Source organism: Scleropages formosus, chromosome 14, assembly GCF_900964775.1.
Source record: "Scleropages formosus chromosome 14, fSclFor1.1, whole genome shotgun sequence".
Lineage (NCBI taxonomy): Eukaryota > Metazoa > Chordata > Actinopteri > Osteoglossiformes > Osteoglossidae > Scleropages > Scleropages formosus.
In genome coordinates, this window is record NC_041819.1 from 20461632 (window position 1) to 20476282 (window position 14651).

Genomic DNA, 14651 nt, shown 5'->3' on the forward strand with positions numbered 1-14651 from the left:
CTGAGAAAGCTTCCCATTGCCCTTCAGCGCCTTCGGTACCCAAGACGATGAGTGGCACAGTATCGTATCTTCAGCAATCTCACAGGGCGCTAGAGCGCAGCCCATGCACATTCGCTCCTTGCATTTCGCTCCCCTGAAAACAAAATAACACAGGACTAAAGCAACACCGACCCCCCTGCTTATGAGCGTACTCCTATCTCTTCTTCAAATAAAGTAAAACCGCGCATCAGCGTAGCCCTGGTCATTTGTACGCCGGTGCTTCGTGCCCCTGTTATAAAAAACAGGCACAATGAGAGCGCATGAGAAATGTCATACACACAGAGATGTTTATTTAGATCTGCATCACGGAGCACCTGCATAAAATATGCCAACAATGACATAACAATCTAATATTACAATCTGAACCTGCGCTCCTTCGACTAAAGGCACCGCCGGGTGACAAAGCGGACACATCACACTTAGATTTAAGAGCCGACTCAAACCCCGAGGACGGCAGAATTCTAACTACTTGAACACCTCCGCAAAAAACACAAGCAGCTCTCAGCATCCGGCCGTAACATTAACTGTTCGGAATTCGTTTCCAAGACTAACGCGGCAAAGCCCACGTGTTCAAAATTCATTAGATGTCATTCTGATGTCATTCTGTTGTTTGATAGAACAGGAAGGAAACGCTTGGCAACGAGCGCCGGCAAAGCGACGGCGACCTCGCGTCGTGTTGTTAAGGACGGCAGCGCGACCTGCAGGCGACACCGTGCAGTGCGTCACGTACGCTTCGGCCTACCGCCCGACACGGCGGCGAGGCCATCAAAAAGTTCATCTGACGATTAAAGCACTTGTAGCACACATACATCGCCTACAAGTCCACCACGAAAATAAAACCAGCCCGTTATCGCTAGAAATTTGACGCGCCTTTAACATCACAACGTCTGCAAACACGATCGTCGTAACGGCTCTTGGTGTCGTTTTCACGGTTACGCAACCAGACCATCGACACCTTTGCCCCCTTCTTACAGGAAGAGAGCAGCGGCGGCAGGTGGATGTAAAGCTGCTAACGTTAATGATTCACTGCTTAGATGATGCTTGATCCAAAATCACGTACAGATGCCCTTATGATTTTTCGACTTTACGATGGTGAGCTGGCGGTAGATGTTTAGTAGAAACCGTACTTCGAATTTTGAGTTTTGATGTTTTTTTTCCAGGCAAGCGATATGCGGAGCGATACTCTCCCGCGATGTTGGGCAGCAGCGGCGAGCGGCATCTCCCAGCCTGCCACGCGGTCGCTATACAGATGCCTCCCTCGTATCTACGTTGTGTTTCGTGCATCCATAAGCTCATCTGCGTCTCCTGCTACTGGTGGGAAGAAGAAAAGGAGGGAAATTACTGTTGAGGAGAAACTCAATTGCTCAGCGTGAAGGCAACAAGCCCGTAATGGCCATCGCACGTAGGCTAGGCTATGATGTTTGGTAGGGTTAGGTGTATTAAATGTATTTTCGACTTACGATGGGTTTCACGGAACGTAACCCATCGTAAGTAGGGGACAACCTGTATTCGTTTGGCCCATTTATTACAGCGGGGTATTTTAATAGGGAATTTTAAGTGCTTTCCTCAAAGCTACTAAAGAAGCACTGTGAAATGGGTGTGAAATGTTGGCATTTCAGGGAAAAAAAGGCAGTTATCCTACATGTTTGCGTAGGAGAATCTTGATCGTGGTGATGGATGAGTGGACGCGGAGGACTGTCAGTGGGCGGGCGTAGACTAATACGTAAATCATTTTTAGCTTTTTGTTCGTCATCTCGTTTGGAATTGTGTTTTCTTCTCCTCCTTCTCATCATCACACCTATTTTTCAGTTGATCGTCACCATCTGCTTTTAGTGTCCCTTCACAAGATCCTGCTCTGTCGGCAATATGCAAACAGTGAGATCATTGCTGGCCCTTAGGGCTCGCTGTCAATCACCAGGACCAGGCTGGCTGTGTTCTTCTGGGCATCGCAGATCTGGGAGCTTGAGGGGGCAGCGTCAGGGTACGGCGGCAGGACTCCGTTGATGGGACGTCCCTCTGGCTTACTGCTCCGCAGGGTCCGGGGCGCACGGTCAGGCCGGACCTCTGCTCCACATTTCAGGAAGGCCACAAAGCATCTGTAAAACTGAGGGCCACAAAGGAGCATCTTCAGCACCATGAGCACTTTCACAGTCGGGGCCCTGGCAGCAGACGCGCAGCAGGATTGTGACCTGTCTGCAGTACCTCTTTATGAGAACCGTCGGGCTCGGTGATTCAGAAATTTCACCACATCGCCTTGAACACAAAAGCAGTTGACTCAGATTTAGCATAATGCCACATAACGCCTCAAGCTGAGATATTTGTGAAAGATAAGAGGACAGCTGTTAATCACCAGCGTCTACTCACCATGTCTCTCTCTCTCTCTCTCTCTCTTCCCGTCCTTCTCAACGTCACCGCTAACCCTTTACCAGGAGAAGTAAAGCCATATTTTCCAGTATGTGCATCTACGCAACAGCAAGGACGTGATGTACAAACGCACAATGTAAAAGGTTGAGTTTCCAAGAGGAATTTCACCATTAAGACTTTCCCAAATAGAGGACCTTAATACTGTATGTATTATGCACCGTAGTATAATGGGCAGAACGCAGGTTTGGGAACATGAGAAAGTAACACGTGATAGAAAATCTGGTTCAGATTCCACAGTGGTTACAAGAATTGTACAGCCAAGCAAAGTGTTCAGCTCCTTTTGCACCAGTCAATATAGGTTGGGTATATCACTAAAAGGGGGGTGGTGGCACGGTGGGTTTGACCGGTGCCTCGATGTGTGGGGTGCACGGCGGCTCCGTGTTCCTCCCTGCGTTTGCCGCCCCCAACATGCAGAGGAAGGACCTGGCAACCCATCTCTGTTCCTCCCTTGACTTGCTTTGAAAACCACATGAGTGGTCACTATGGCTCAGGTTTGACTCAACACCTTGCATGCATGCGTTATCAGTAAAATTATTCACTGTTTTCTTGGAATAGAGGAGAATATGAGGAGTTTTCCAGCATTACTCATAATGAATATTGATTTTTTTTATAATTATTAATTCCTTTTTACAATGGTGTCTGTACTCTGAGCCATTCATTTACATTTACATTTATTCACTTAGCAGACGCTTTTCTCCAAAGGGACTTCCAATGAACTCTACAGTATGTAGTGTTATCAGCCCACACACCTTATTCACCGCGGTGACTTACACTGCAAGATACACTACTTACGATGGGTCATTCATCCATACATCAGTGAAACACACCCTCTCTGTCACTCACACACTCTGGGTGAACCTGAACAGCATGTCTTTAGATTGTGGGAGGAAACCAGAGCACCCAAAGACTTACACTGCTAGATACACTACTTACACTGGGTCACTCATCCATACATCGGTGGAACACACACACTCTGTCACTCACACACTATGGGTGAACCTGAACAGCATGTCTTCACGCTGTTCATTCATCCGTAAGTGATTTGCTGCATTTTAAACTCAGTGATTCACACATCCTTTCATTTACACACATTTAGGGACAATTTAGATGTACTAATTCACAATTTTTGGGCTAGGAGGAAAGAGGCCAGGATGCAGCCCTGTACCGCCGACACAGCAGAGACTCTTTACAATGTGGAACATTGTTGTTTCTATTCAGTGCATTTCATCACTGCAACTCCTGGTCACTGAGGCAAGACCACAGCCGAGCGTAATAATTCTCTCAGTAACACCAATATTATTGGTTACATTTTTGGCTCAGTTTAAGCTTTGGCTGTTCTGACGCGCACATTCCTCTGCGTGTGTAAACGAACACTTGCGCGCACAAGGGACACACCTGGTTGTTGAGAAGCAGGTAGATGATGGGGTTGAAGACAGTGCTGCTCTTGGCCAGGATGGAGGGCACGATGCTGGCTACCGGGGTAATGAGGTCAGCTCGGCCGAAGGTGGCCACCAGGGCCACCACCCCGTATGGCATCCAGCACAGCATGTAACAGGACACCATACACACAACCATGGCCAGGATGTGGTTTTCCCGCCTCTGGGCAGACGTCTGGTTGATCTTAGCCACCTGGGAGTATCAGGAGGAAGAGGCGCAATCTTGAGGGTTGGGGTTCTGGTAAAGTTCCCCCAGATCTAAGTCCGTCTTTATCCCTTGGATCCAAATTTATCACAAAGACATGACATTGAAGATATTCAAAATACAAATGTTCTTTTCTGTATGCGGCTGCCTGTAAACTTGGCCATGCCTTAAAAGTTAATCCTTCGTAATACTCAATGCTTTTTTTCTCTCTGTGACAGGAAGCTGAATGGACTCAGACATGGGATGAAGAGTATTGTGAACAATTTACATTTTAATTCGCATTTATGCATTCAGTAGAAGAAGCGAAACTCAGAGCGAAGCACATAGTCGAAGAGACAAGGATCGTAAAATTATAGCAATTACTGAATCACAGCTTGTTTGTCTGAAACCACAATTTTTCCGTCACACTTTACTCAAGTAGCCAACATTAATACGGCAAATGACTGATAAGTGACACATAAAGTGAAAACAGAGATAACAGTAGGATACGGCGTTAGAGTAATTTACAATGATGTCAAGATGTCGGAGGGAAAGTTCAGTCTGAAAGAGATGGGATCTGAGAACCTTCTTAAATAGTGGGAGGGATTCAGCAGTCCTGAGGGAGAAAGAGAGTTTGTTCCACCGCATCAAGGCCAAAATGGAGAACCAGAATCCAACTGTGGACACGTTGTGAGTCGTGAAAAGCAAGCTGCCAACGGTGGAGGAATGAAGACTAAAGCCGAAGAAAGCCGAACAGTGGCACGGCCACAGAAATCGAACAAGAGTGAAAAGAAAGACAATGTGGGAGGTGGAGAGAGTGTGTGTGTGTAACGCTGTAGTCAAGATACACGCAAAGAATAAGTAGTACGAAGCTAAGATCAAACCCTCGGTATGAATGCTAATAACTGATTGCTCCATTACTGGCTTGTGTCAGTTTTATATGTCGTACGGATTAAGTCCCACTGATTTCCTCTTGGCATTATTGAACCCCTTGGACTCTGTCAGCACTCAATCAGTTTTGCAGCTTGATACCAAAAAGAATGTCTAACACCTTCGCCCACGATGCCAAAAGCAACATGTACAGTATGCAGCATCACATTCAAAAACGTTTACAGTGGACTAGAACGTTGGATGGTTAGAATATAAGACAAGCGTTGAGCCTGGGATTTTTTCTTTTTTTTACAAATCTGGTCACCAAGCAAGAATATGGCTTGATATTGAGGCATAGATGAGTTCTTCGCCATAGTGGCCTGGAGCCCTGCCTAGAGCCCTTCCTTGAATGTGTCGCCTGCCCTGCACTGCTCTCGGAGTTCTTCCCGAAGCCAATCTCAGACCCGTACCCTACGCTCACTTCCCCCAGTTACTTTCCGGCCCCGGGTCCAACAGCCGTCCGCCACCGTCCACCTGCCGAGTCATCGTGGCGGCCAGGCGGATTATGGCGACAGGCACCATTGATGGAATCGCAGCCACGGAGGTCTGCTACAGACAGATCGGTCCTGTGTCCAAATAGCATGATCCACTTTACCAACCCAGCAGATCACATCACATATTGCAGAAGTGAAGCAGAAATCTGGGGAATGTTTATGCTTACATTCAGTTGACGAAATCTTTAGTGATGCACATATCCAACTAAACCGTAAATGAATGCCACTTTTAACAGTGGAGCGTTCAAAAACGATCCGTGAATTATTATGAAGTCAAAGGTCTCGCTGAAAAAAAGAAAAAAAAAAAAAATCACAGAAATTTGTAATTTATTTGTACGCATAGCAGGAGTGGCGCCAACTCTGTTTTATAGGAAGTGCTTGCACGGTTTCCAAGGCAGGGGAGGAATCGAAGTGGTTTAGCAGTGGCTTCTTCCATGCATGTCTGGGGGGTCCAAATGGGGAGAAACATAAGAACTCCGCACACCCTGAGCGGGGCTCAAGACACACACCGACCGAGCAACTCAGGAGCTGTGAGGCACAGGCTTCACCTACTATACCACTCAGTCAGTGGTCTAATAATGAACTTAAATATGTATATTTAACAGACACCAGTTATCAGAGACACTGGCCAGTAAGCTGAAAGAAGGTATTTTTGTAGGGTTTCAGTACTGTGCTATCAATTAGTGCAAATTGTCTCAATAATTAGCATTAAAAAAAAAAAAAAAAAAATTGTGTTTCCTGTACTGTAAAAGTTGCATCTGTTCACGAATGATCATGTACACCAAATGTATCTGACTGCCTGTACATGTTCCTGGTTTACTTTTTCAGTTTCTTTCCAGGACTTAGTCATAAAGAGCAAGCAAATCACTCCCTGCCAAGGACGTTTTCTGTTTCTGAAAATATATTCAGATATTTTTTCATCCGGCGGAAATTCATTTCCAAGAAGGACTTCTTCATTCAGAAAAGCTTTTGGGCTGGGAACCCGTAAAGCGTCACCTGCCTGAGACAACTCTCGGTCCTTTGAGCGAACCGGAAAATTCCTGGAGGAAATAGAATGGTTATATAATCTGCTGTCGCTGTAGTGACAGACAAGGCGTTGAATCTAAAAATATCCATAAGCGATTCATATGCGAATTATGTTTCTCAACAGGGGTACCACGGTTTGACCTTAAGGTACTGTTCCCATTCATTTTGCTATGCCAGGTATTCCTAGTGAGGATGATACTGCAAAGAGGGGCCCACAACCTCCTGAACCCTGAGTGGAGATAAATGGACATTAAGGAAGGAACATACCACTCTGAAACGGATCATAGGTTGGGAGTAAACTGTTAACTGGTTGCCATAATATGACATTTCCTTTCCTCCAGCAGACTGGAACATACCAGACTTCTTAGGGTAGCTCTTAGCGTAGTGGTTTGAGCTGCTGCCTTTAGACCTGATGGCTGCAGGTTTGCTTCCCACCTCTAGCTGTAATACCCTTGGGTGAGGTACTTATTCTAAATTGCTCCACTAAAGTTACCCAGATGGATAAATAACTGTCAGTCTCTTTAGAGAAAAGAATCAGTTAAATAAACAAATGGGAACCTCATTTATCTGCTTGCCTAACCCAAAACATGAGATGGTTGACAGAAAAGAAAGAGGACAGTCAAGATATCGTATCTCTGTTGATTTTTTCTGCTGAGACTGACTTACACAGGCAACAGTTTTACTCCATTAATCTGTGCAGGCAGATTTTATGCAGTTATACTCAATATTTATGCAGTTATACTCTTTGGTGGGTCTGGGGTTCGAGTCCCGCTTGGGGTGCCTTGTGGTGGACTGGCGTCCCGTCCTGGGTGCGTCCCCTCCCCCTCCAGCCCTACGCCCTGTGTTGCCGGGTTAGGCTCTGGCTTACTGCGACCCTGCTTGGGACAAGCAGTTTCAGCCAGAGTGTGTGTGTGTGTGTGTGTGTGTGTGTGTGTGTGCTCAATGGTAACAGGGGTCATTCAAAGGTCTGTTCAGTTTGGATCTTTTTCCATCTGTTTTCTTGGTCACCTGTTGTCAGGCTGCAGTATGTGAGAAAAGGTCGCATTCGTACGCAGGGAGTACAGCGGCCAGGCGACCAGACCAGCTCCCATCCATGTCCAAGAGGGGACTGGATACTGGCCCAGTTTTACTGTGCTGATGCTGGCAGTTCACCCACTGGAGTCCAGCTGCTGCTGAAAACGTGTCACTTGCACCCACTGAGTCCATGTTAAGTTTACTCAGTTTACTGTTCTGCTCATCTGAATGGAGGGAAAGCCACAGGAGAGCCTTATTGATGTTCTTCACACTTCCCAGGGTCGGTGTGTGCTCATTCACTCGATCACGTGTTTTACACATCCACAGCCTATCAGCAGGCCTGATTACTTGCAATTAGTTAAAGAGACAATGAAAATAAAACTGATGGATGGAAACGCGCACGGTCAAACAAATTCAGTCCCAGGAGGCTGCCGAATGTAGTTAGGGGTAATTTAAATAAAAGAGAATAAATCTGATTAATGCCTGTATTATATGTAATTAAGAAGGATGCCGTAGGAAAACTCTGCTCACGTACCACCATCGGAGAATTAAGTTTACCACTGTTTCTCTAAGGTTTGGGAATGTCAGAGGTTGGCATTCACACTGCCAATTATGAAGCAGGACAGATTGCTTCGGGTAATTAAAAGAACCCTCTTAGGACTCGTCCCAAACTGCGCCAGATACCCAGGAACATATTAGGGTCACAGGAAGAGGAGCAATCGTGGTGAAAGAACATGATGCATGAGCGTTTGTCGTATGCACGCAGTGAAAGTGCAAACTCGGCGATGCACAGCACTGAGCACAGAGGTTACTGTCATCAAGTGTGTCAGTTACAGCTTTAAATTGTTCTAAAAAGTAGTTTTCTTTTGCCACATCGCCTGGTGGCATCACTAGAACCTGTAGGAATCCCACAGTGCCACACCTCCTCTTACCCCATGGATGGCGATGAGGATCCGGCTATAGCAGAAGACCATCAGCAAAAGGGGCAGCAGCAGGCAGAAGATGAAGAGGCAGATGACGTAGGAGACGCTGGAAGCGGAGCGCTTGTGCCACTGCACGGAGCAGGTGGTCCCAGGGCCCTCGGGGCCGTAGCTGCTCCAACCCAGAAGGGGTGGCACGGTCCACACCAGGGAGTAGAGCCAGGAGCCAGCAATGAAGAACCAGGTCTTCCTGTAGTTGGATACATCGGCCTTGGAGGTACACATCACTGTGGAGTAGCGCTCGTACGAGAGAAAGGAGAGGGACACCAGGGAAACAATACCTGTGGAAAACACACCATAATGCAACTATTATTCATTCATTCATTTAGGTGGCACTTTTCTCCAAAGCTATTTTTAGTTCAAGGCTTATAGGATACCAAGAACTGTTTAACCATGGGTAACCTGGGTAATTTTTACTGTATCAGTTCAGGGTAAGTATGTTAACCAACAGCACTACAGCAGGAACTGGGATTCAAACCTGTGACCATCTGCTGGCCTTGGGCAGATAGGAACCCTGGACCTCAGTGTAAATGTCTTCCATTGGTTACAAATATGAAGCAGTATTTATAATATTACTCTTGTTAGGGAAAAAAAGTATCATTTTTAACAGCAATTTTTTATTATATTTTCTATAATCAAATGATTATAAGAGTGAAATAATTACAAACAGAGTAAAACCGCATTTCTTTCCCCAGAAGAGTCAAACCGTTATACTCTCATTATGGCTTCATTGTAGTCTTGGCACCTATTAGCCCAACGTCCTTTGGTACTGAGGGGCGTCAGCTTAGAGCAGCATTCATCCCTATTTCCATTTCAGGTCACTCCTTAATTCAACTTTTAACTGGTGCTTTAATTAGTTGTCCCGTATTTGTGAATAATTCAATTGCTATCTTCATTATAGATTAGTGGGTCTCTGTGGAAAAGCATTTATAACTGCGTATCTGTCAACAACAAAAAAAAATAATAATAATTTGAAAGAGGTCTGCAACACACACGGCTCTCGGTTATCATTTCTTGAGATCTGGTTAAATCTCGGTTCAAAGAAATGCGTCGGCATTTATCCTGAACACTTTGTATGCATGACATTTTGAAGAGAATATCAGCATTCTTGCAGGATATTAATTACTGGAAACAAAAAAATAAGGTCTGCCCAGCAAAGGATAATGAAGGACATCAGACAAACTATCAAAAAAGCAGTCTGAGGGTGTTAGGAAACTAAATTCTAGCTGTCCATAAATTATCTATAACCACTTGCGCAGCTCGAGAGTCATGGGGGTCTGGAGCCTATCCACGAAGCACAGGGTGCGAGGCTGGGAGCACCCTGGACGAGACACCAGTCCATTGCAGGGCAGCCACACACTAAGGGCAATTTAGAGGCATCAATCCACTTGAAACACATCTGTGGACTGCGAGATTAAACCAGAACACCTGGAGAAACTCACGCAAACACGGAGAACAAGCAAACCCCATGCAGCTCTGTATCAGGACCCAGAAATGGTTTAAACCTAGAAATAAAACATTTGTTGAGGGAAACTTCAGAAAAATGGACATCTAACAACTGCCGATTTTCCTTCTGCCCCTTTTCCATCTCTATAATCTGTTCGGATCGAAAAACTGGCCTCTCTAAGCAACAACTTGCTGTTGCCCAAATTCTCCAAATGGCTTACGCTTACATATTTAGCTGAGACTTTTTTCCAAAGCAATTTATAGCGTTAAGGAAACAATTATTTACACAGCTGGGTAATTTTACAGAGCAAAGTATGGTAAGTACCTTGCTCAATGCTACTACAGCTGGAGATTGAACCTGCAACCTTTGTATCCAAAGGCAGTTGCACGAACCACTACCATATCAACTGTGATTTCACATCAGCCCTTGTGAAAAAGTTTGTAACGGGTCTATTTAATTCGTCTCCCTTTCCAACTGACTCTTTAAAACTGGCGTTACATTTAATTGGAGATATCATTTCCGGTGTCAATTTACACTGATGGGACTGAAAAGAGCGGCTCTTTCTTCAGTTATACGTCACGACCAGTAAAAACGCGTGCTGCCTCTATGGGGCGAAACGGAAAATATTAGAGTGACCTAAAAACACATTGTGAAAGCATGATATTTGTTGAGGAGCGTCTGCTTTCGCTAAACATTTGCAATTCTGACACAAAGCATCTGTGGCTGGAATAGTTTTGCCCCATGGGAAGTACGGCACAGATCAAAGGCAAGTTTCTTATGAGAAAATCATGTATTGCTTCGCTGGTTGAGGTTTAATTCACGTACACAAATTAGCTTTAACACGTGAAACCGTCAACAGTCGCTGCAAGATCCACTGACCTGAAGTCTGTTTAGAATCAGTTTTTCTATAATTATTTATTTTTATCATTGAAATTGTCAAGGAAGACTCAGTTACAGCAATATAAACTCAAATATATTGACTAAATTGAATATGAATGGCATAGTGGCCCAGCAAGATGTATTGAAAAATCACTAATGCTGCTGTTTTTATTTTTTTGTCATCAATGTCATCAATCATAATCTTTTGAAATAACTAACAGCTGAGTGAACTGAGATTAATAATTGTGCTAATAATTGTATTACTAATCACACAGATTAATTCAGTGTTTCCTAGGGTCAGAACTAAGAATTTAAAAATTCTGCAGTGAGAGATTTACATTGACCATCATTGTACTTTCCTGGAAATCTTTGCCATGAAAGTAACGACAGTCCTCCAGTAGAATAGAATATGAGTTTTGCATAAGTTTTTTTTTTTTTGGGAAGTGTAATACCAGATTAGAGCTCTTTTCCAAAGACAAATAAAGAAGAGTTCTGTTACACACCTTATAAAAAGTTACTTTTATAAAGCTGCTAGCCTTAAAAAATACAGTAATTGTTTCTGAAGCCTATACATTATGACTTATTAATCAGGAAAATGCATTGACAACTGTACGAATAAGTATAAGCATTGTTTTCTGAAAGTACAGTGTATTAACAGTCTGTGACATGAGTTTATTACTGAATCTGACAGCTACAAAAATAGAAACGTCGTTTATGTGTTTCTGTAATGTTCGTGGAGTTCTTTTCGTGATCTACTTGAAAATAAAAACACAAATGTCCCCGGCACTACATTTATTTATTCAGCAGACACTTTACTCCAAAGCGACTTCCAATGAACTCTATGTAGTGTTATCAGCCCACACACCTTATTTACCAAGGTGAGTTACACTGCTAGATACACTGCTTACAGTGGATCACTCATCCATACATCAGTGGAACATACACATACTCTCTGTCACTCACACACTCTGGGGGAGCCTGAACAGCATGTCTTTGGACTGTGGGAGGAAACCAGAGACCCAAAGACTTATACTGCTAGATACACTACTTACACTGGCTCACTCATCCACACACCAGCGGAACACACTTTCTCTCTGCCACTCACACACTATGGGTGAGCCTGAACAGCATGTCTTTGCACTGTGGGAGGAAACCAGAGCACCCGACAGAAACCCACACAGACTTCATTGGAAGTCGCTTTGGAGAAAACTCAAACTGTCTGCTAAATAAATAAATGTAAATGTATTTTGGGTGAATAAACCGTTAATATAAAAAGCAGTGTCATGCTCTCTACAGCCAGTAGTTCGCGCAAAAACAAAGAGATTGAAAGAGCAAACTGACGGTCCGTGGAAGTGGACAGCGTGGTATGAACACGAACTCCGTTTCATATTTATCTTACCCTTCTTATTAAATCTTTGCTATATAATATATATTTCACAACGTTCCCTCGTTAGTCGTAGTGATTTTGAGCTCAAGTTAGAGTATTTACGATGCGCGCGTATTGTGGAAATAGCCTACAGACAGTAGTGTACTGTACTCACTGTGCTGCGCTGTTAAAATGTGTGCCGATACAGTGTTTTCTTTTTTTAACACCTTCAGCAATCATAAAACTTTAAATAAAAAAAAAAAAACAACCCATATCTGTTCCTTCCCAGTTAAAACGCGTCCCTCTGCTGCATGACTAGGTTGTGGACATCCTTATATTGCTTATTTCTTCACTTTTCTACTTTTATTTCAGTCCGTAACGTACCCTGATATCGTTTTAAATCTGTTTAAATGGGTACATTGTCAGCAACTGACATTTGTAAGACGTCGGATGAATGGGTACATGTGTTACTGTGTGTCCTATATTCGCGCTTAAGCAGATGATCATGATGGGGAAGGAGGATGAATAGAAGCTAAATTGTTGTACTTGAAAATGGGATTTTGTAAAATATCAGCAGTGTTGATGTATGGCTGAGTGACCCAGTGTAAGTAGTGTATCTAGCAGTATAAGTCTTTGGGTGCTCTGGTTTCCTCCCACACTCCAAAGACATGCTGTTCAGGTTCACTTTTAGTGTGTAAGTGACAGAGAGAGTGTGTTAAGTGAATAAGGTGTGTGGGCTCATAACACTACACAGAGTTCATTGGAAGTCTCTTTAGAGAAAAGTGTCTGCTAAGTAAATAAATGTAAATGTTCAAAATGAAATTCAGCGTGATATAACTTCAAAAAAGTTTATGCATCAAAAATGTTTCTGTTTATCTAAAACAAATATTAGCAGGAAGGTGATTAGGAATCGTGGATATTGGGATAAGTTTTACGCAGCTACTCTTGTTGTGATGAACATTGATTCATATGCGGAAAGAAACAAAGTAACTATTTTAAGAATCACGCGTCTGCAACTATGTCTCTTTGTAATGTAATGAACAAACTGTATTTTCTACGAGATGCACGGCGCTCTGGAGAAAAAGTGTCTGATAGAGGTAAAACAAAAAAAAAAAAAAAAGTTTCCTTTACAGCAGTATTAACGTTTTGTTCAGCGCAGCTGCACGCTTCAAAAGTGACTTTTTCACTCTCACCGGAGCGGAAGCGCGTCTCACCGAAGAGCGCGTTCGCGAAGCCGTACCACCTGCAGCCGTGCGCGCCAATGAGCCACGTGCCGCGCACGCTGGACGCGAAGCTCAGCGGCGTCCCGAACACGCACACGAGCATGTCGCTCGCGCTGATGTTGAGCAGGATCAGGTTGATGGGCGTCCAGAGCGCCGGGAAGCGCGCGAACACCAGCAGCACGAGCAGGTTGCTCGCGAAGCCCAGCACGAAGATGAGTCCCAGGAAGAGCGCCACCACGGTGTGGCCCGTGCGGCTCAGCGGCACCAGGGGGTCCCAGGGGGGGCTCGCGTTCGCCTGCAGGTCCAGCTCGGAGCTGTCGCCGGTGCTGAAGTTGAGCTCGAAGCTGAGCTCCAAGTCGAGCCGGACCATCGCGGGAAGCGCCGCTGGGCGATGCTGCAGCCCTGGGCGGGCGAAACACGCCTTGGCGCGCGCGGCGCTCGAGGCGGCCAGGTGCCGCTTGCGTTTGCTCCCGCGCAGGTGTTGCCTCCTCGACGGGAGAGGCGCTCTGAGAACACGTGCGGCTGGAGCCCATTTATAATATCGCCTTCGCACGTCGCCCTCTTTAACTTTTCATGCATTTTCCAGCGGGGGGGGGATTTGGGGTTAAGAGGGAGGTTCGAATTGACCATGACACTAGTGACTAGGGAACCTCCCTCCTTCGAACCTCCCTCTTAACCCCACACACGCATCCACGCGCACTGGGTGGACCGTTTGCTTTATTCTGAACAATCCCACGACTTGACATTTGTCTTTGTTTAGCGCCCAAAATGCAGTTTTTCTGAACAAATAGTGCATTTGTTTGCTTCTGATGAGAAGTTTATGATTCCAGGAAATAATAATAGAACATTACAAAAATGACAATAACTAAGTGTGAAAGTGAATTTTTTAACACTGTTTTGGCTACAGTATGCACACAACTATGCTTAATAATGGCATTATTATTATTATTATTATTATTATTATTACACTTTTGCTGTAATCCGGTTGTCCTTCATACTCTTTCCTCCGGCCTCTGGAACTGCCAGTCTGCTGTGAAGAAGGCTCACTTCGTATCAGCCGATACCTTCTACCCTTTGCTCAACTTCTCGACTTTCACCGAAACATGGATCATTTCTGAAAGAAGAGCCACTCTGACAGCCCTCTCCACCAACTATTCCTTCTCTCAAACCCCTCCTCTCTCTGGTTTGGGTGGAGGTCCAGGCCTGCTC

The 14651-nt window shown here is 44.7% G+C and overlaps 1 protein-coding gene across 1 annotated transcript; it reads right to left on the reverse strand.

Annotated features, from left to right (window-relative positions):
• Positions 1-1474: 1474 nt before the first annotated feature.
• Positions 1475-14022, reverse strand: tmtops3a (teleost multiple tissue opsin 3a). Its single transcript, XM_029258050.1, has 4 exons — positions 13434-14022; positions 8480-8808; positions 3859-4092; positions 1475-2143 (listed from the first exon to the last, which is right to left on the reverse strand). Exons 1-4 carry the CDS (start codon positions 13810-13812, stop codon positions 1934-1936), a joined length of 1152 nt encoding a protein of 383 aa, XP_029113883.1. The 5' UTR covers positions 13813-14022; the 3' UTR covers positions 1475-1933.
• Positions 14023-14651: the final 629 nt, after the last annotated feature.

What these genes read in the sequence shown, in the direction of transcription:
- tmtops3a (XM_029258050.1), bottom strand. Translation starts at nt 13,812, where the DNA reads ATGGTCCGGCTCGACTTGGAGCTCAGCTTCGAGCTCAACTTCAGCACC. An exon ending in CTTCGCGAACGCGCTCTTCG is followed by an intron (nt 8,809 to 13,433) that starts GTGAGACGCGCT and finishes TGTTTTCCACAG; the next exon opens with GTATTGTTTCCCTGGTGTCC. An exon ending in ACCTGCTTCTCAACAACCAG is followed by an intron (nt 2,144 to 3,858) that starts GTGTGTCCCTTG and finishes TGTGGCCCTCAG; the next exon opens with TTTTACAGATGCTTTGTGGC.